General features: G+C 45.2%; 1 protein-coding gene across 1 annotated transcript in view; it reads right to left on the bottom strand.

The window, feature by feature from the left end:
* Positions 1 to 1981: 1981 nt before the first annotated feature.
* Positions 1982 to 20936, bottom strand: part of TMEFF2 (transmembrane protein with EGF like and two follistatin like domains 2) — a 125301-nt gene continuing 106346 nt past the window's right edge. The window contains exons 8-11 of the mRNA XM_063162488.1: positions 10066 to 10189; positions 8404 to 8562; positions 3635 to 3721; positions 1982 to 3232 (exon numbers count right to left, since the gene is read on the bottom strand). Coding sequence (XP_063018558.1) covers positions 3136 to 3232; positions 3635 to 3721; positions 8404 to 8562; positions 10066 to 10189 — 467 coding nt within the window. The 3' untranslated portion in view covers positions 1982 to 3135. The remainder of the gene's footprint in view (positions 3233 to 3634; positions 3722 to 8403; positions 8563 to 10065; positions 10190 to 20936) is intronic.

Genomic DNA, 20936 nt, shown 5'->3' with positions numbered 1-20936 from the left:
AGGTCGGGATGCTGTTGGGATTAATGCATCATGCACAAAATAAGAACACGGTTTCTTGCTCCAGGAATGTTACAGGCTGTTCCTTAGGGAATGGGTGTGCCAACAGTCCTATTTTTAACTCTTAATTTTACCTTTTATACCTTTCAGTGTGGCTTGTGGTAAAACAACAGCCAGGAAGTAATTGTAGGCTGTTGGGCCATGTGTGTTGCTCCAAAGCCATCACACTGAGTGTGGAATACTGGTATTTTCAGTATTTTTGCACATTTGGTCATTTAGTGTGGTTTTTAAAGTAGATGAATGCTGGTGGTTGAGGTTACTTGCAGTTGTCATTGTGCCATGCAGAGAAAGCCTGTGAAACAGCCCAGACAGATGAATTACTGCCCTCCCCAAGCACTGAGTCTGTCTCCATGGGCATCACAGGCACCTTGCTCTGTGCCCAGGGCTGCTGAAGCGTGCACTGAGAGCAGGACAAACACCACCACATTTTCACCCCTGTGTGTGACTCCAGGTGGAGGAGCTGGGCTCTGCCTGGGTGCATGGCACAATCCTCACAGCCATGGCTTTGCCCATGTGCCCAGCCCACCTCCCTGCATCCTCTGTTCATCTGCACAGACATTGCCACGTCTCGGGTTCTGGTCAGCATGAGGGTCTAACAAACACACATTTTCCAGACCCTTCAGAAAAGTCCACATCTCCAAATTTGCTGTGTTTTGTAGTTTCTGCAAATGTCTTTGGTAGAAATCTCCGTTCCTGTACGTACAACCCCAAGGCACTGTTACTGTCAGACTGTGTGTCCGTGCCAGCGTGCTGAAGGTTAAGTTTGAAAGACCAGAAGAGGTGGGACCTGCCCCATGTGTTAAAAGGAAAATCCCTTTCTCCTCTCTGCCCTCCTGTCTGCATCAGGTATTTGAACACTGGCCTTGCTGGGGAGGTGTGAGGCTTTGTGCCAGCCCTGCAGCTGGGGGTGCAGCTAATGACACCTGGCAAATGCTGTTTGGGGATTAAATGTGCCACTGCTCTGTGAAAGGCAGGCTCATAACGTTGGGAAGTTTGGAGACAGTGTGTCAGACTCCTGTTTGCCCTCCTAAGTGATGCTGTGCTATTTTTGTCCAGGCCAAACTTTGCCTTTTTAAATTAGGTTTATTGCTATAGCTCTATGGCAATGTGTATGTGCTAATGTTGGGTTTTTGTATCTAATGTAAGCAATTGAAATAAACAATCCAGACCTGATATTCCCAGTGTGGGGACTGACACTGACATTTGGAATTGGCTCAAAATACGTGGTTTTGATGCTTGTTAGACTCCAACTCTTTCTCAGGAAGCACAAAGGGAGGGTGTCTGCAGGGTAGGGCTGCGTTTGCCTCTTTCAGCCTGATCCTCAAGCTGCTGCTGAAGTGCTCCTCCTGCAGAGGAGCTTGCTGCCATGGCTCTGTCAGGCTCGGCAACAGAGGGGTCTGAGGAGGGACAGTGTAAAATTCACTTGGGCATGAGTTACAGAGCTTGCAAAGTCTCCGCAGAGGGGGTCCTGTGCCACCAAACCTGTGCTGTGCAGAGCTGCTGTGCCCGGCCTGTGCCCCTTGTCAGACCACCCTGGCTGAGCTGAATGTGGGACACAAAACCCACAAGGACTGGGACAGGGAGGAGCAGTACCCTGCAGTGGGTTTGAGCCTGGAAACGTCCCTGTGGTGCAGCCAGCCAGGTCACATCTGCTCTCAGCCTCTGCTGTGCACTCCTGCCCCACTCTATCACCCTTCCAATCTGAAAACAAGGATCCAGTATTGGAGCTGGGCTGAGGGCTGAGGAGCAGGGGGTGGCTGCATGGCCCCCTCTCCTTCTGCCTTGGCCCAGCCTACAGTTCCAGCGAGCAGAAGGTCCCTGTAGGGCCAGCACCCCAGTGCCAGAGAGCTGCCCTGTGCCATCCTCTGCCCCTCTGCCTGTGCAAGCACCACTCCCACTCCCATCAATCAGCACAGACCAGGTGTCTGGAGGCATCTCTTGCCAATCACCTTTTATTACCTTTAAAAAGCCAAGAAACCCAGAACAAGACAAAAACTGAGACCGTGTGAACATCATGCAATGGATTCACTTTAAAGCAGGCTGGGGTAGGGAGGGGAAGACCAAAGTCATGTTAGAGGAGCAGTACTGCTGCACCCGTGTGTGACGGCCAGGCCGGGTGGGCTGTCACTGCTGGGCTTGGTGGTGGCTGCTGTGAGTGACCAGATGGATGCTGAAGCAGGAAATGGAAACGCACTCATGAGACATCATCCCTGGTAAGCCCAGGTCTGACTCTGACGTGGTGATGGCACTGAGAAATGCTCCTAACTCTTGTCTTGGGCACGTTCTGCCTGGGCAAAGTGTCTCTGGAGAGGAGCAGCACAGTGACTGCTCTTACAGGGCTCCTTAGCTCAGTTCTGCTACTCAGCTCAGGCACTCAGTGCAGAGGATGTTATCCAGCAGCAGTGATGTTACCCCACTCTGCCCTGCAGTCTCACTCTGCTGTATTCAAAATTCACAGCACAAACCAGAGCAGAATTACCTTCTGGAAAGGATGTGCTTTGGAGAGTTTCAGCTATCACAGAAATAACTTTGCATCTTGTCCATCATGTGGATGTGACAAAACACATGCCCTTATTTTCCTGAGGTATAGCCAACATTTGGGTTCATTACATTTAATGGAGTAGGGTCACCCATAAAGTTATTCATAAGGTATTTTCTGAGTGTTTTTCACCTTCTCTTTGAAAAAATAAATTATATCAGCATGTTCACGAGGTGCAAATGGGACTGGCATTTCAGCTGTTATTATGTTATTAACTTTTTTAACCTAATAATTTTCAATCAGGAGTGAGAAGCAATTTTCACTCACTCCAGTGACCAGAGCTGGAGATTCTGCCAAGTGTTCTTGTAGGGTTCACCTTGACAGACACCTAATTCCATCCCAAATGGAAACGTTACCCCCGACACTCTCATTGCGGTTACCGAGAATTTCCATTTCCCCTTCGGTTAGGATTTAATTTAGAAGGCAAAGACTTCCTAAGCTATGGGAGAGTAAAGATAGATGGCATGGGAGAAGAAGGCTGATGAAATGTAGTTGACTCCGGATCTGAAATATTTTATCCCTCCTCAATGTAGGTTAAATTATTCTTCACCTTTCCCACATCCATAATTGTCGCTGATCTTGGACCAACTCAAAACCCTACTACTGAGTTCAGTAGACTCAAAATTGCCACTAGAACTGGAAAAAGAAAAAAAAAGAGACTTGTTAGTGTCCATACACAATATCCCAAGACTATACACAGCTATGAGATACAGCAAATTTAAGAAAGGCAATTTTTTTCTCATCACTGAGTATTTATTATATATAACAAATACATGAAAAAGAAAAAACTATATTGTGTGATATAAATAGTTTATTTACATTACAGAAAAACATCAAGACAATGTATACTATTTCAAATATATCCATACATAATCAAATATAGCTGTAGTACATGTTCTCATTGGTGTAGATTACCACAAATGCAAGGCAACATGTGTAGATCTTGTCTTAATCTTTTGTCTATAATACTGTATTTTGTAGTCCAAGCTCTCTGCAGTTAGTTTTGCCATTGTGGAAACATGCGCTCTTTAAATTAACCTTGTCGATGCTCTTGTTGTGTTGTCTGAACTGTAGTGCCCTGTGTTTTGCTTCTGTCTGTGGATTCTGTTGCTCCTGGGACATTTCCTGGAAAAGAGAGTTGCGAGAATACACAGCTCTTAGCAACACATCTGCTCCAGAGGTGGCGGGGGCAGCAGGGACGCGAGGGCGAGAGCGGCATCCTCCAGCCCTCAATGTGCTTCCTCCTCAGTGAAATGAAACCAGCTGCCACAAAAACCCCCACCACAACCCCCAAACACATACTGTGAACAAAATTATGGCAAGGGAGATGTTTGGATTCCTGAACCCTGGACACTCCTGCTGCATTGCAATGATCCCAAGAGTACCGCATTGTTCAGCTTTAAATAATGGGTTTATTTTGGGCGAGGTGCAGATGGAAGATCCATGGTCCATGGATCCATGGCAAAGATGGTCCCATGCTCACCTGGCCAGCATCCCAGGTCTGTGAAGTGCCTACACAGTGGCTGCAGGGCCTGCCTTTCCAAGCAGCCCCCCTGAGTGTCCCTGGCAATGCTCCATGCTCAGCCCATGAGCCAACAGCCACTGCACTTACAGGTGCCTGCACTGTGCCACGGCTGCTTGGCTTGCTGTGGAAAGCACTTGTGCTGGAAAGCCCCAAGTCTGAAATTCCTTTGGACAGCTGCAGAGGCAAACCCCTCGTGTCTCAGGACCTCCAGTGTTCCTCAGCAAGGGCATGTTTCAACCTTTCACCTGCTGTGGGGATGCTACATTTCTCCCTAATGGAAAGCCAATGGTGTGTTTCTGGTTTTCTCTCATGGAAAGGCACCCTCAGGCAGAAAGCATGGAGAAGTTTAATCCCAGGTGGAGGCCACAGGATGTTCTAATCAGCTGAAAGCCAAAGGTGGTTATGGTAAAAACTGTGGGCAGCTGCACAACAGAGACTGAAACACTCTTGGGGCGCCACGAGAAGAGGCCCCACAAGACTCCAGATGACACTGGCATGGAAAAAAATTCTCTTTGTAGGGGCTGACTTGTTCTTCTGTTATAGGAGGGCTTTCAGCAGCATTAGGTAAAACCCTATGGGTTATGCACTTGGGAGAGCCCACCTCAGGGCAGTGAGAGCTTAAAGCACTTGCCTGCAGCTCTGTGACAATAACTAAGAGCAGAACAGAAATAAAAAAGGTCATTTTTTCCCCCCTGTTGAATGGAATGATGTTATAGTTTTGTGACGTCAACTGAAAGGCTAAACAGGAGCATAAGAACTTAGGAAACATTTTTAAAAATGCTGGAATACAATTATGTAAGTGTCTAGCAAAATATGGGTCAGACTGTCCTGACTTGCTTCACTTCTAAGCCACCAGGACCACCCCCTCATGAGAAGCTGTATGGCTGTGGGCTATATTTTGCCTGGTTCCTTCCTGGGAAGCAGTGAAGTAGGCTGCTCTCATTGCTCCAGGAAAAACCAGGCTGCCTCTCCTGCGCTCTCGGGGGTCAGGGCAGAGCTTTCATTACGGAACTGAGGCAGACTTCAGCCGGTCTGGGATCTCATGACAGACTCATTATTCACTGTGAGCTCCCTGGAAAGGCCATCAGCCTTTGGGAGTGAGTGAGGCAGGGAGCTGCTGTTGGCAAGCACAGGCTGGTTCCCTGAGCATCCCCTGGCCACTGTCCCTGCGCAGCCCCTCCTGCCCAGCCAGGCCTCCTGGGGCTCTGCAGGGACACTTCCACGGGCTGAGACAGCCCCAACAGCACCCAGGGCTCCTCCCTGAGCCCCCAGCATCTGGATTTACAGCCCTGCTTTGCCCCAGCACTCTGCCATTTAATGTAGGGTTAGGGAACCAGGGCACAGTGGGCCCAACCAGACTGATTTTCTATGAAATGTGGAGTGGCCAGGGGGCTGGGGGATGATGAGGATGGTCAGCAATCCCAGGGGATGCAGCTGTGCATGGTGGATATCAACTGCTCCAGCTAGAAGCAAGGAGATGAACATCTCATGGGTACTTTCCCCAAACCAACACTGACAGTATCTATATCGTTGCTTCAAGCTCGAGAGAAATCAATTCAAATGTAGAGATTACTCCAATTAAGATGATGAAAAAGCATCTTTGAACCAAAAATGCCCATGTTTCAATTGTGCATTACCTATGGCTGGGAGCTTGAGAAGGCCCCAGGCTGCTTACACACAATGCTACAGCATTTACAGGTGGGTTGTGTCTGAAGTGCAGCAGGGGTTCTTAAGGGGAACACTGGTGTTTAACCAGCTTTTGAGACTTAATCATCTGCTAAAACCGAGTGATAGGTTTTCCTTGGTTCTTAACTCTTTAATCAAAAGTCCTTTGTAGTGCACTGTGTGGGGGGTACATTCATTTATGAGCACAGCAGTTCCATCGATGTAAACCAAGTACTGGAGCACAGGCTGCCCTCCCTCCCGCCACTGAAGCTTTGCTCCCGAGCTCGAGTTACTCACAATGTGATTCATAGCAGGTAAAACACGTTATGCATTCATTTTTAATCAAGTTATTTCTTCACATAAATAAGCTGCTGTGACTAAACATTAGGGAAGCACTAAAAATGCAAAGCTGTAAAGAAAACTGCTGAGAATCATTATGACACTAGGCCATACCTATATTATTTGCCATCCTCCTTCACTTTAATCACTGCTTCTTATTTTGCTTTATCTCTAAGCTAAAAGTCCTTGGGCAGACTGTGCCTTGCTGTGCCTCTTGGCCTTTGGTTCCCTACTCTTCCACTTCAGAAACTTATTCCCACTGCTGGCACTAGTGATGAGTAGCCAAGCACCAAGTCACTTAAACCCCAGTCATCATCACTTCTGTGGTTGTATTTTCAGCTGAGTCCATCCTCTGACTCTGCTGGTTGTGTGGCTACAGAAATGGTAATGGTGCCAACTTGGAGGGCCAAGTGCCCAGGAGGCAGAGGAAGGGGCAGGGGCAAACCTCAGCTGTCAGCATCCTGTTTATTCAGATTAAAGCGTCTGTGCAACAATAGCCCCAAAAATAGCCAGGACTTGCTGAGAGCCTTCCAGCAACAGTGGACACCCCCAGAGATTTGCACCACTGTACAGGTAAAATTTTAAGAGCAACACCAGTAATGATAGCTGGAAGATTACAGTGGTAGTTTTGAGAGGCTCACATGGATGCAGTGCACCAAACTCGCTTGTTAATTAATTAGCTGAAGTTGCACTGAAATGAGCAGCAAAGAATTTGGCTGCAATGCCCTCTGAGTGAAGTTTCCCTTCTTTCTCCCAGGAGCCTGGCAAGGTGGTTTCAGTACTTTCAAGAATTCAGGGTGTGGAGTTCAAACCAGGACAGTCAGGTTCTCCAAAGCAGAGAACTTCAAAAACTCAATTGCTCATGCATATGCTGCCACAACGCTCTCTTGTCACGTGCATTTCTCTTAGGCCACTTAAGAGCACAGCTCTGCAAATGTATCTCAAATCATTATGCTGGGATGGAGCATGCTCTGCAGTAATTACATGCATTACAGAGAAGAGTCAAAAGATCATAAATTGACTTGGTTACAAAGTGTGGGGGGAAAGGTACTGTCTCTGTATGAAAACAGTGTGACAGATAATTTGCATTACAGTACCAGATCACTCAGAGCTCCCTGTCTTCATTCTTCAATATGAAGTACTTTGCTCACTGCATCAAGGTGACAAAACTAGACTCACTTGACAAAACAATGCACATTTATTCCATTATCAGTTAATACACTACTTTCTTTCTCTCACTACACGCTGTATTTTTGGTTGTTTGAATTACCTCTGTGAACACCACCTCCTGTAATCTACTGCCTCATTTGGTAGTTGCCATTCAGGTGATGAACTCTGGCTAAAAAAGGTTTTGTTTTGTGCCTTTAGGCCAGAGAAGGATTTATGAATTTTTTTTATTCTTTTCTTGGAACAAATGCTCTACACTTGTCTTCCAGCCAGGTAGCGCAACATGGGGACTGAAATAGAGATTTTATTATATATGGAGGTATGATACCTGACTTTTTTTTTAATTTTAAAAAGAAAATAATTTTTAAAAGAGGGAATTTATCAGTGCTGCTAGCTGAATTACTTTAACCTTGTGATTTCTAGGAGAAGCCTGTAGATGTTTGACCTTCAGAACTTACCCCAAACCCTCCCAGAGACAGTAACACAGTCAAGTGGGGGAGTAGAGCAGCACATGGAGGGGAAGGATTGCATTTACCCCTCTCATTCTGAACTACCCTGGGGCTTTTTCCATTCACACAACCCTCTGCTCCTCACTAAAGAAAAAACCCTGAGTACATCATATATGGAAGACCCTAAAACATGTGCAGTGCCTTTGAACATGCACTCAAGCCTAATGAAATCATTTAATCAGTGGGGCTGCAAACAGGCTTAAAAGTCTGTATGCTTTGCCTGATTAGGACTAAGGGAATGGGCCCTTAAGGAAACCAGATGGAGATATGATTAGTTTTATTAAGTGTTGATCCAGCTGCTGTATTTATATTTCCCCTGTTTGTATGAGCAATATTTGTCCAAGCATCTGAATACAAAATAGAGAACTTCACTTGCTGTAGGCACCGTTGCTACCTAAGTTTGATTAAGATGGAAGTAAAAAATCAGTCATAATAACGAAGGAGCATTTGCTGGCTGGACCAGATGATATCTTCTGTTTGTTGGTGAATTAAATAGCATTTGTTATCAGTAGTGTCACTGCAGAAATCAGTATAATCAGCGCACATTGCAGGAAAAACAAATGTATTTTCTCTTTCTACTGTAAAATACCAGAGATACTGACCTTGTAATACAAAGGACTACAACACAGATGATAGCAATCTGGATGGTTCCAATCACAGCTGCTATTAAGACATACTGAAATCGTACTGGACCTGGAACCACATATAAAACGCTGTAGTCCTTTTTTTCACAGTGTTGTCCAGTATAGCCGGCATCACATCTGAAATAAAACATATTTGTTCCTCATTATACCTGCTGCTTTCAAAGAATACTGGAAAAATTGTATGTGGAAAAAAAAATTAGTGGCTGAAGCATAAGCTTATGTGTCGGATTTTTTTTTTTTTTGCAGAATGGACTCCCACAGAGAGAGTATCAGTGAGTGCTCAACCTCTCAGAGGGAAGACTTGTGGTCCGCAGTGTCACCAAGGTCTGTGAGAGTGAACAACACTGTGAGAGTGCCAGGAGGGGCCCAGGGGACCAAGACATGACTGGCTTCAAGTGGAACTACTTGCACGTTGTGATGAGAACCCATTTAGTTCCTTGCACAACATACTTTAGATTTCTCCTTTTCTTTGGGGAGATGGGGGAGGGTGAAAAGCCATCGAGCTGTGGTTCCTTATGCAGATTACCCCTAAGGAGGTGATAAGCAATCATCCAGGCTCCATATGAAATGTGATTAGATGTTCCTGAAAGTGGATACATCATTTACATTTCGTCTGGTTGCTATAAAAAACCCCTTTATTGATGCTGCAGCCATCCACCCCGATGCTGCCTGCTGCACTGCTCACCAGCTCCCCTCCTGCAGCCTGACATCTCCACTCTGCTCTGTGATTTTGCTTTTACAGTTCTAGCTCTTGCCCTGTTTCCCCTTAATTGCCCAAGCAAGATGTGAAAATCCAGGTCAATGGCAGCAGCAACTGTCAGGGACTGAGACAGATGGCTTGGGCTCCTCTCAGGTGTGTTAGTGGAGCACTAACCCTGATGGGTTAAGCCTTGTGCTTCCTTGCTTTTCCTCCCCTGCATTCCCACAGCTGCCAGCACCTTGAGGAAATGACATTTTTCAGCTGAATGGAGCACCTAAAACGCAGAAGCTGCAAAGAGCAAAATGTGTCCTGGCTGTTTGTGTGAGCTGGGAGAAGCTGGTTTGAGGTTCTGCCCCAGGGAGAGTCTGGTGTGTATCTTTGTGCTCCCATTCCAGTGTCCCAGGAAAATGGTGCTTCATGTGTAACAGTCCCTTTCCAGCCACCTGGCCACTGGGTGCACTTGAGAAGCAATATCTGCCCCTGTGCAGGGAGGCATTCACTGCAGGAGCACCACAGTGCTTTCACTATATTCCTCCTCCCTGCCCAAACATCCTCCAAAATGCCCTCCTGCTGAAGCCAGCTGCCCCACGAGCACCACTCCTGCCCCAGCAGGGACACACACTGGTGGCACTCCTCTCCCTCAGGCTCAGGAGGGCCTGTGAGGGCTGAGTGCTCTGTGAAGGGCTGTTAAAAACACATCTAAATATAACTGAAGGTTACTAGATGGCTTTACAGTCAATTAACATTGTTCATAACTCAATACACTTTTGGGACTTTGTTGAATAATTTAAGTCTGATGGATTTAGTAGCACAAAGGGCCATGGTTGCCATTATTTTCCATAGCTGATCCAGATTAAGTGTTTCTGTAAATCAGTATTTCCATGTGTGTAGCCTTCCCTTGCTGGTAGGAGAAGGGTTACCTGCAGGACGGTTCCAGCATGTTTGTGGAGTGCTCACACTTGCCATGCATGCAGAATCCATTGTAATGCTCTGGACAAGGGATGTAGATCCCTCTTGCACTTTCTTCCAGTTTATTTGCATTCTCTGTGAACACAGGTGAAGGAGAAAGTTAACCTGAGCATGTAGGATAAGGTGAAGTGATGGAAAGAACTCAACATATGAGAGGAAGGAAAAGAAAAAAAAGAGAGAGCAAGATGTGAAAGATGTTGTTCACACAAAGCAAGAGCAAGGGTTTGCCCCTTCAAACAGGTTGGCTGATTTTGCCCCTTCAAACAGGTTGGTGAGATTTGCAAGGGTTTATCTCACTCCTTTCTAATTCCTGTTAAGTTACAGCAAACGAGACACCTGAGAAAATAACGTGACTATTCAAAATCTGATGACAGAATAGCACATGCAAAATACCTGATTATTTCTGTTTTACTTTATAGACTGTCTCCTCAAACCGAGACAAGGTTGGGAAAGAGAATCTGGACATTTGCATGTAATACACATTATACATTTCTTAATTCCAGAGAACATGTACAGAAAGACCATTTTATGGCTGAAGCAGAGCAAGAGTCCAGAGCTGAAGTTTATCATCAGTGCTGCACACCCATGCCCTAAAGCCCAGTGGCCTCCTCCACATCCCACAGCACCCAGCACTTTAAACTACTCTGATATTCTGAGCCTACTTCTGCAGCACTTAAAGAGTCACTGAGACTGCAAATCCCGGGAAATCCCTTCATGCAGCCAGGAAAATGAAGGCTTCATTTAGTTTTGAAGCAAGTATGTGTTCAACTTCACAGGCTGGAACACAGAGTGTCACCACCATGAACTCACATGAATTTTGTGGGCCACCAAGGTATTAATTAATCTGGGTAACTTTGCCAAATTCTTCCATTTAACCAATGCTAACATTCCTTTTTCTGTGATAGTGTCTTCTAGCCATGATTAATTAAAAACAGAAGAATAAATCTCATGATGGATGTCTGAGGAAATGTAGCTTGCACGCAAATAAGTTGAAGCCTTTTTATCTTCCAAAGGAAGTCCCTGAGTGTTATAAAACAATTGCAATTTGTGTTCTGCCTCCAAGCCAGTCATGCCAGCAGCAGGCATGCTTAGGTATTATCCCACCTCTGGGAAAAGTGTGTGCAGCAGATCCAGGATCCAGATTTTCATAATGAATTTCTTTTCTGTCGCTGCTGTCCAAGGAGAGTTGTAAGAGTCTCTAACCACTTGCACAAATAAAGTTGGTTATATTGTCCTTATGTGGAAACAGGCAAGGAGCAGCTCCCAGCAAATGCGAATGACAGGCAACCTCTGTGTCCCTGCTGACAGCATTAGCTTCTCTCTCATCCTTAGGATTTTCAGGACCTCTGCACTCTGGACCATAAGTGCATCTCTTCAAAGGCACATATGCTGAACACAAGCCCAGTTCTGTCCTGGAAATCCCCTCAGACAGAATAAATGTGTGTGATGTGTCAGCTATCAAGGGACTTGCCCATGGCACACACAGAGATGTCAATGTGCTCAGGGCTTGTGGGACTCCTTACCCATGTAATGATCACTTATGCACTGTGCCTGTTGGGTTCTGGGTGTGCTTGACCTCTGCTATGGCCCACATTCAATCTATTTCTGTCCAGGAAACTGCAGCATGAACTATGGGATCCTTATTAATACACTTTTATTTTCCATGGTGGAAAACATAATGCCATTTCCTTCAAATCCTCCATTACTAGAGGAAGTTTGCTTCCTCTCTGAAGGAGACTGCTCTGTGTGCACATGCATATTTGTGTGTATCTCTGATTGTTCCTTCTCAGGTATTGAGGTACCTCTGCCATGTCTGTGCACCCCACTCAGTGCACGAATCCCTCCTCTCTCAGATCAGCCAGCAGTGTGATTAAAATGGTATGAAATCCTTTGGTTTAATTTTTGTTTTTAAAAGCTCACTCCAAGATGGGAGGAAATTTTAACTTCCAGGACAGACTCACCTGGGACTTGAAAGGGGGACCAGGACCTATGTGGACGTGCAGATGCCCTCACTGTGTGTAGGCTGTAGGGCTGGCAATCATGAGGGCAGAAATCCACATGTTGTTTTCTTTAACAAGGTCTTTAGCACACTTTAAAGTAAATACAGGATCATGCAGAACTTGTAATTACACCTCTAAACATAATGTTGTGATGGAAAATGCTTTACTGAATCTAAAATGAGATGGCTCAAGCTTTGCTAGCATTTGTAGGATAAACACTTCATAGGGTAAACACTTCATACAGGAACACTTGTCACCTGTCTCAGAAGAGCCCACAAAACTTAGACACAAATTATCTGTATCTCATTTTGACTGATGACTCCTCCAACAGAGTCAGGGATTTATATAAAGGCAGAGAGGGGGGAAAAACACATTTTTAGTTTACTTGACATACAGACCACAATAAAAACATCATTTCGTTCAGACTGAGAATTTTCCTGCCTCAAAACAGGTTATTTTTCTCACTACAAAATCCATTCTTTTTGGAGCCAGTGTAGAGATCCAAACACCCAGGCATGCTCTAAAAGTCCCTTCATGTTAAAACTGACTGCTCCTATTTCTGGGAGGACCTGAGCACTTTTCAGCAATCCAGCTGTTGATGAGATACTAATTCTCATGAATGCATCACAGGGTTTACATCACCATGAACAAGAACTATAAACTGATTCTAAAAAGACAGGATATAAATAAAAACAATGCTGAGGTTATGAAGCAAACAAAAACAGTACATATTTAAAAAAATTAAACCTAAATTAAAGAAATTAAGACTTCCAGCCAGAAAACCTTTGGATTATTTATAAATTCAGTATTGGATGCAATTTGTACAGTATCACTACAATAAGGAGCCCCTCTACTATCCCAACCTCACACCTACAAAGAGCTAAGCTAAATACAAACCCACTTTTTTTTCCAAGCACAGCAGATCTGTATGCATAAAGCAGTAACACAGACCAATTTCAAAGTTACTCAGGTTTCAGTAAAGTTAAATTCAGTAGCTCCTCTTCACACACTACATTTGCTGCCTTGTTATTGGCAACAACGTGGGCAAGTTTTATTTGTGCCAGAAGGACAGACTTGTACCTTTTTGTGATGGCCAGGATTTGAGGCAGAAGCCAGCTGCAAAGACTAAAGATTGGACTGACTGGATCACTCTCTCCTACCTCTGGACAAAAGAAATTCCTGCCACATTTCTCAAAATGCTTGTCCTTTTTATTTCAAAAAAAGAAATACATCCTCCCCCTCCAGATCAATTGTACTCAAGAATCTTTTTCTTGAAGCACTTTTGTGATGGAAAAAGTCACTCTGATGAAGCCAACATCTTTTGCATTTCTGCAGCATTTTTTTCATCTTTAGCCTAACATGACATTTCATATTGTTCCCATCCCTTGTTAGTGCCAGCACATGACATGATAGCCTATCAAATAAGACACACTAGTCAAAACACGTTATTTTTAAGTGCATGGGGGCCAGATGCTACTGTGTGTAGCTTCAAACAGCTTATCATCTCTCACTGGAGAAGTGTCCCAACTGAACCCTTGCTCTCCAACCTCTCTGGATGGCAGGGAGATGCTGAGATGATGAGCTATTTCTCTGGGATAAACTGGATCCTAAAAAGATACCCAGTGTGGCTGACCACCCACTCAGTGATCTTGCTTTCCCTGATGGATTGTCTTCTGAAATGTTCAATAAATTATTTAAAGCTATCTTGTCTAAATTCCTTAATATCTGTGCCTGTGCCTGTCTTTCATCAAGACGGCGCAGAAGAATGATTTCCAATATATTTTGTATCATTTTAATTTCTGGTTTAGCTATATGGCTTTCCTTCAGTCTTTGGAAGTTGGATGTACACCACTCAGATTCCCAGGTAACTATTTCAGTGAAAGCTGAAATTCAAAGGCTGGAGCAGCCTGCCTGGTGGTAGGATGTGACTCTGCAAGTGGTGAAAACCAGGCAGCCACACTCTCCTCTGGGCAGCCCTCAATGGTCCCCAGCTCCCATCTGAGCTAGCATGGACCTTCTGTTCCACAACCAAACATGTGCACTGGTGCTGCTGACAAAGGAATAAATCCATTCGTGCCCTTGATGAGGATTATATGAAGTACTGCCTGGAGTGCCCAGAAAATTCTTTCCACACACAAGGTCCTACAATCCACTTTAGGGAAATTAAAATAAAAATCTAGGCAAAAATAGGATTCTTGTATCCAAGAACTGACTGCCAGGCACTTAACAATTAGTTCTGCAGGGCTGATAAATCTGTCATTCTTCATGTGTGAATCAGTGAGACTTTCTAGGTGATTTCAAGCAAGCAAAGTAGAATATACACAGCCCATAAATTCTGATGTTAGCACTTTGGCTGATGTACAGGAGGTAATGTTGGAGCTTTGGAAATAATATGCCCATATGAGAAAATATTGGCTCACATACAATATTAACATCTAGTGTACAGTCATCCCTGGACCAAGGGAAGGCCTTAAAATACATACAGACACATATATTTAATCAAAAAAGGGATGAGACAGTGAATGATGTGCAGCAGAAGCTATTTTGACACCTATCTCCTTGGAAAAAGTGGTTAAGGAGAATTGACTTACATAATAATTTAATCTTTTAATACTGCTGAGGTCAGTCAAATTTGCAGACGGAAGCTCTTGCTGATATTGAAGTAGTGACTCCTTACACATCACCACATTATCAGAGGACACATGAAGGGAAAAAGGGATTTTTGGGTCAAATGTATGCCTTTAACATTCTCAACCTCTTTTGGAAGCAGATTCCCCTCATACCTGCCTGGCAGGTCCCAAAGAGATGCTGCAGGGCACAGCACTGGGAACCTTCTTAAGAAAGCTCTTCTGCTCTGCATGAAAGAGACTTTGTGTGCAATTCTTGTTTGAAATGAAAACAAACATGCAGAGAATATCCACCTGTGGAGCAAAGGCAGGGATGCTCTGAATTTTGGGAAAGAGCTGCAGGTGATTGACTACAGGTGAGAATCTGAACCTGTGGATGAGCCTAGGCATATTTATGTTACTCATCTTCAGTCTTCACAGAGTCAGCAACTGCTGCTCTTTGGATGTTAAAGGGAACTTTCTCAGGCCAGGAACATCTGCAGGAATGGTTCAGAGGTCCAGGAGAAGGATGGTAACGGTGCTGCTCCCTCTGAAAGCGCAGAATTGCTTTAGCAGGTTTGCTGGTACTTCAATAGCATCCAACAGGAAGTGAGATCCCACAGCAGCTTGGGGATGAAGTCCTTAGGCAGGCTTTCATTTCTGTCATGAAAAATCCCAGCTCAGAGCCAGCTCTGATGAAAGAACAGAGCTTTCTCCTGGGTCTTGGCTGACCAGCTCCAAGGCACGTTGTCCTTGGCAAACCTGCCCTCTGCCAGCTGCTCAGGGCCAGCCCAGGGGGCACCTTCACCCCTCGCCTTCCCTTCTCCTGAAACCTGCCTTTACAATTCCAGAGTGCCTCTTCACAATGAAGGAAATGTGTGCAAGCAAGTCGCCTGAAAATCACTGTTTGGGTGGGCGTTGAGTGAGAATTCCGAAGGAAGTGCTTGCTGCTGCTCAAGAGGGAGCTCACCAGCCCACTCTCCCTGAGAGCAAGAGGAAAATGAGACACCAAATGTCAGCTGAAGACGTCTGGCACCACTATGTTGCAGCCTGAGCCTAAATTCCTCCTGCAGCCACTCCAAGTACAAACTTGAAGCTAGCTTTTCTACATAAACTGCAAAAAAAATACCCTTCCCATATTAGCTGCTTCACCAAGGGGAAAAAAGAAATGGAACATGGTGAAATAAATTACATTCACTTCTTTTCTCAGGCACAAAATAGGCTTGCTGAACACAGTAATTTATTAATTTTAAATGTCCCTATGCAAATCAGTTCCCTGGAATAAGATAAAATCCATTTTCCTTTTTAAAAATAATCTAGGGCTTTTTATGTTTGAGATGATGGCAAGATGTCCTAGTGCACTTCGAAAAAAAATATTGTGCTCTGTCTTTGCAGCAATACATCGTAATTATTCAGCCTGCTGCCATAATTAATAATAGAAACCAATGAATTAAGACACTAATAATCTCCAGATGTTCAAATGGAGAACAGAATACTTTCAGCTTGTCAGCATATATATGGGGGCTATGCTATATATGTTAAAGCTGTTGCTGAACTTTGGAAATCAAGAAGCACTTTTATTTACAACATCTGTGAATGTATCTTCCTTCTTTGAGAAAAGTGATTGAAATCAAGCAACTTGTTAATCATTTTCCTGCATACATAACAAGAACATTTGTCTACTCAAAACTAAACCAGGACTGGTTTTTATTTTTTTTTTACCCTTGTTTTTTGCAGTGTCTGCTGTCCCCTTGAATTCACAGATGCCTTACCCTAGAGATTGTACAGGCCCCTAAACTCCAAGGCTCCTGCATGTAAAAGAAGATTATACCAAGTAATTATTGCAATACAAGGTGCAATACAACCCAAAGTTGCACAGTGATGTGGGTATATGGCAGCAAGCACTGCTCACACCTCTGAACGGGAACACCCAGCAATGTAAGCTATACTGGAAGAGAAAAAACACCACTTGGGCTAATGTGTTGCTCCAAAGCAGCATTTTCTGCATGCCCAGGTGCTCACAGTAGGCTGAGCTTCTCCCTGGGGTGATTGTTTCATTCAGGGAGGCAAGGCAGGCTGCTGCTCACCTTGTCTGACCTCCTCTGCTTCCCTGCCATATTTCAGCCTCTCACCCTGACCAAGGCCACCCCGAAAGCAGCAGTCACTGCTTTTTGATGCTGCACTCCACCCTTGATTCCAGGACACCAGGAGGAGGCTGATCCCCTGAGCTCTCCCTCTCAATCCACACTTGATTCCAGGATGTTCAAGGGAGGCTGATGCACTGAGCTCTCCCTGCAGCAGCTCCACAGAGGACCACTGTGAGGTCCCCAGCTCTCCGTGTCATCTGTGTGTCACCTGTCCCCAAGCCATCTCCCCACATTTTTGTAGATGAAGTATACAGAGCTCTTTAAGGCAGCCACTGCCAGGGCCAATCTTGAGAGCTGCAATCATTGCTAGCTTGTGATTTAATGATGCAGGGCTGTATTGCGGGTTTATCAAAGCCCTAGGTAAAGGGGCCCAGTTTGTGCTGCCTTCTTTTGTGTCAGGATTGAATAAATCTGTGTTAACCCCATTCTTAGAATAGATTAAATCCCCCTTTGTGCTAACTCAGCTACTCTTTGTTTTTGGCAAGCTGCTGACGTTCCCTTCACTCAGATTCTCCTGCCTAAGAGAGATGCCACCAGCCCTGTGGGAGCAGCATCCTCCCCCTTCAGAAACCAGCAGTGTAAAGAAATAAAGTTTATCTCCTTGCACATGATCTCCTTAGGCAGCTCATGACAGAGCCCTTAGAGGATGAGTTAACCTTATTATTATTGTAATTCTGTGTTGAAGAAGAGTTGGTGTCAGTTTAGAGATTTGTGAGGTTCCCTCCAATTAGGCTGCGTGCCTGAAGGCACAGGGGCGAGCGCTGGATCCATCACACGGCACTGCAGGAGCAGAGTGGGTGTCACCCTCTGTGAGAAATTCCTCCCAACAGCTGAGCCCACAGCTTGTTTTCTCTCCCATCCACCTCTCCTCCAGCTACTCATTAGAGCCACTTTTGGAGGGGGACAGGAACAACCAGATCAGGGCTCCTCTCTATGTCCTCTCTGAAGAAGTCTGAGAGTTTCAATTCACTGCTTAATACCAGATTAAACAGAGATGGAAACACCATCCCAGTACGTGGATGTTAGCAGCAGAAGATGCTTCTTTCAATCAAATTGTGTCTCCTTCAGAGAAAGCAGGTGTGGATCTGCAGAGGATGGCTAGGAGGGACGTTACCAGAGGAATATCTACATTTAGCACTGTCTTTTGGGGCACAGCAGACAGACCACCACCCCATCTATGCTGCACAGCCCCAGCAGCACACAGACTTGATTCTCACTAACCAGCAGCTCTTTACAACCCTTCCCAGACTAGCACTGCAGTGACACAGCACTATTAGTTAACTTTGTTATGTGATGATTAAGGAACAAAACTCCCTGAACTTGACCAAGCGGCGTCCTGCTGTTTCTGCTTTGTGTGCTACTATGCAATTTCTATATCAAAGCAGCCCGGCTAGTGCAGCACTCCAGAGCAGCTTATTTATATGTAGATGTGGCTATATGACATTTCCAAATGCCATACATTTGCATATGAAGGTTCCACTTTTTTTCCCCAACTTCAAGTAAACAGTCTGCTGTGATTCCAAAGCAGTGCTTTCCCTCACTTGGAGCTGACTGAGAACCATCCTCCTTAAGCAGCTGAAAAACCCCCTGAAACGATTAATTTTCACAATTCAGCAACCTTAGCTATCAATAGTGTGTCTGGGTGGGTCTTGTGATTTATAGCTGTACCTTTGATACCAAACCGAGCACAGAGAGCAAAACTGCAAGACCTTAAGATTTCATATGAAATGGCTACAGATAATCTGCAATACCAATCAATATTTGCAAATAGGCCTCAGACATATGATGGAAGCTTGTGGTCATCCTAAAAAAGCCTGTGGGTCACATTCATTATAGCTATGAAGATGGTATTGATTTTTGTCACTGATTTTCCACTTGAAAACAAGAGCAGGAGCATGTTGCAGGAGCCACTGAGGAGCTCTGAAACTGCAAACCTAACACAAAAACCACAACCTTATGTAACACCAGGAAAGCCAAGTGGACATTATATATTCAGCTTTCTTGTCGAAGAAGATAAGGCTGAAGCAGATGGTATGTGGGCAAAGTTTCAACCTGAATACATTGCCTTCTAAAAACCAACAGTGCTATGAAAACAGCCCGGTTTTGTGGCATGAGGCCCAAGAACACGTTACCTGCACATGGAAGAGCTCAGGCCTCAAGGTGTGTGCTGTGGAGGCGCTGGAAGAGTTTCCTGTTGGCAATGTGTGCATGGCAAAACACGACTCTCAGCACTTCTCCCGTGCCCCTTGCATGAGCAGTACAAATTATGTGTAACACAGACTGAGCTCCATCCTCGTGCACGCTGCAGCTGGGATGCACAGGCAGGGTGTGTGCTGAGGGAAGCACTCCTTGGGCATCACCAGGTGGTGTGGGAGGGCTGGTGGGCAGTAGAGCCCATGGTGGTCACCAGACATCAGCTGTCCTCCTCTCCCACAGCTCAGCCCTGCTCCCAGCCTGAGCTCCCTGCTGCCTCCACATCCCCTTGGGCTGGGAAACACCTCGGTGGGGATGAGCTGCTCCCGTGAGCCCCGGGGCTCTGCCTGCTCTCAGAAGACCATGACAGGCTCTTTCTGACTGTGACAACAGGCACAACAACTCCCAAGAGTCACCTTGGCTGTGGTCTCAGCTTATGGAGTTTCATCCACCCGCCACTGCATTTCTAGAGCACCTCATCCTCCACTGCCAACTGGTAGATAGCATCAACTATGACAAATGGGATGAGGTGCCAGAAAGCTGATAAATACTTTTGATATGGCTCTAAAAATAGTGAAGGGATATTTGTATCCTTCTGACACTTTTTGAAAAGTAGATGGATATGCATGACCTAAGTTTGAAGACGGGTGTCAGGAATATTGATGTGTGGAAGGAGCAGGATCGTTTGGCTGGCGTTGCCCCGGGGGACAGTCGCATGACTGATGATGGCTCCATCTCCCAGCTGAGGGTGTGCTTGGGGGGAGCTCCAGCAGAAAAATGGGAGGGAGCCCATCCAGAAAAAACCAGGATTCATCCTGCCCACCTAGGACATATAATTTCCTTGATGGGGATGATGAAATTGGAGAAATGGGGTGCAAGTCCTCTCGGAGCAGCGCTGCTGTGCCCTAAGTTATGCCCTTGCAATTCCTGCCACATCAACTCCTGTATCATGTATGATTGAGCCTGGCATGTTCCCAGGAACACACCTGTAAATTTTAGCTGGTATTCCCAAACCTCTTCTAGAAATGTGGAAGACAAATACAGTTTCTTCCTTTTCTCTCCAACGTCTAGACTCCAATTCGCACATCCAACCCCAGATGTCCTGAAGTTTCCCCTTCTTTGGCACTTATGCAGGACTGGTGCAAGTAGCAGCTCTTCCAGATTGTAAGGAGTACACTGATAGAAATTGCTTTTAAGCAATTAAACTGTAGATTAACAAAGCATGCTTCAGTTTGTGTGGAGATGCACTTAGAGCCTGTATCCACCCGATCACACTCAGAGAACAGCACATCTTACATAACAGATTTTCCATCCATCCTCACCCCTTTCAGCTGCCTGCATGGCTTTTACTGACAGAAAGATCAGGCAGGCAATCAATGAAACAAAGCAGGAACTTCCTCTCGAGAAACTGCTGCACATAAAAGCACACCCTAATCCAATTACCAGGCTGCTCCCTAATTTCCAATAGGAACTCCAGGTCTGAATGGATTGTTTTCCACAGAGAAGCGGTGCTTGAAAAGGTCTCTGACTTATATTTAGGTCTGCCAGCATGGTGTTATGAGGCTTTACTTTCTGGTTTCACACTTCAAACAATCTCAAAAAATTACAGTTGAAAGCAAGTATGAATGGCAGAATTGTCAGAGGTTTGATGGAAGGCACAGGTAAGAAAAGGTTACCCAGGTACGTGACAGCGCGGACAAGTAGGTCAGGGATGTCATTCTGGCTACAAGGCGTTTCCTTCAGTCCTTCTGACACTCTGAAGGTTTTACAGTCCTAGTTTTTGCACTGATTTCATATTCAGTTTTGATTACTAAAAGCAGTCCTTTTTTCTTTTTTCCTTTTTTTTTGGGGCACATGTTGGCAAGATGCTGCCAAG

Source organism: Melospiza melodia, chromosome 8 (genome assembly GCF_035770615.1).
Source record: "Melospiza melodia melodia isolate bMelMel2 chromosome 8, bMelMel2.pri, whole genome shotgun sequence".
Lineage (NCBI taxonomy): Eukaryota > Metazoa > Chordata > Aves > Passeriformes > Passerellidae > Melospiza > Melospiza melodia.
Note: the sequence above shows the minus strand (reverse complement) of the source record. Positions and strands in the feature narration are given on the sequence as shown.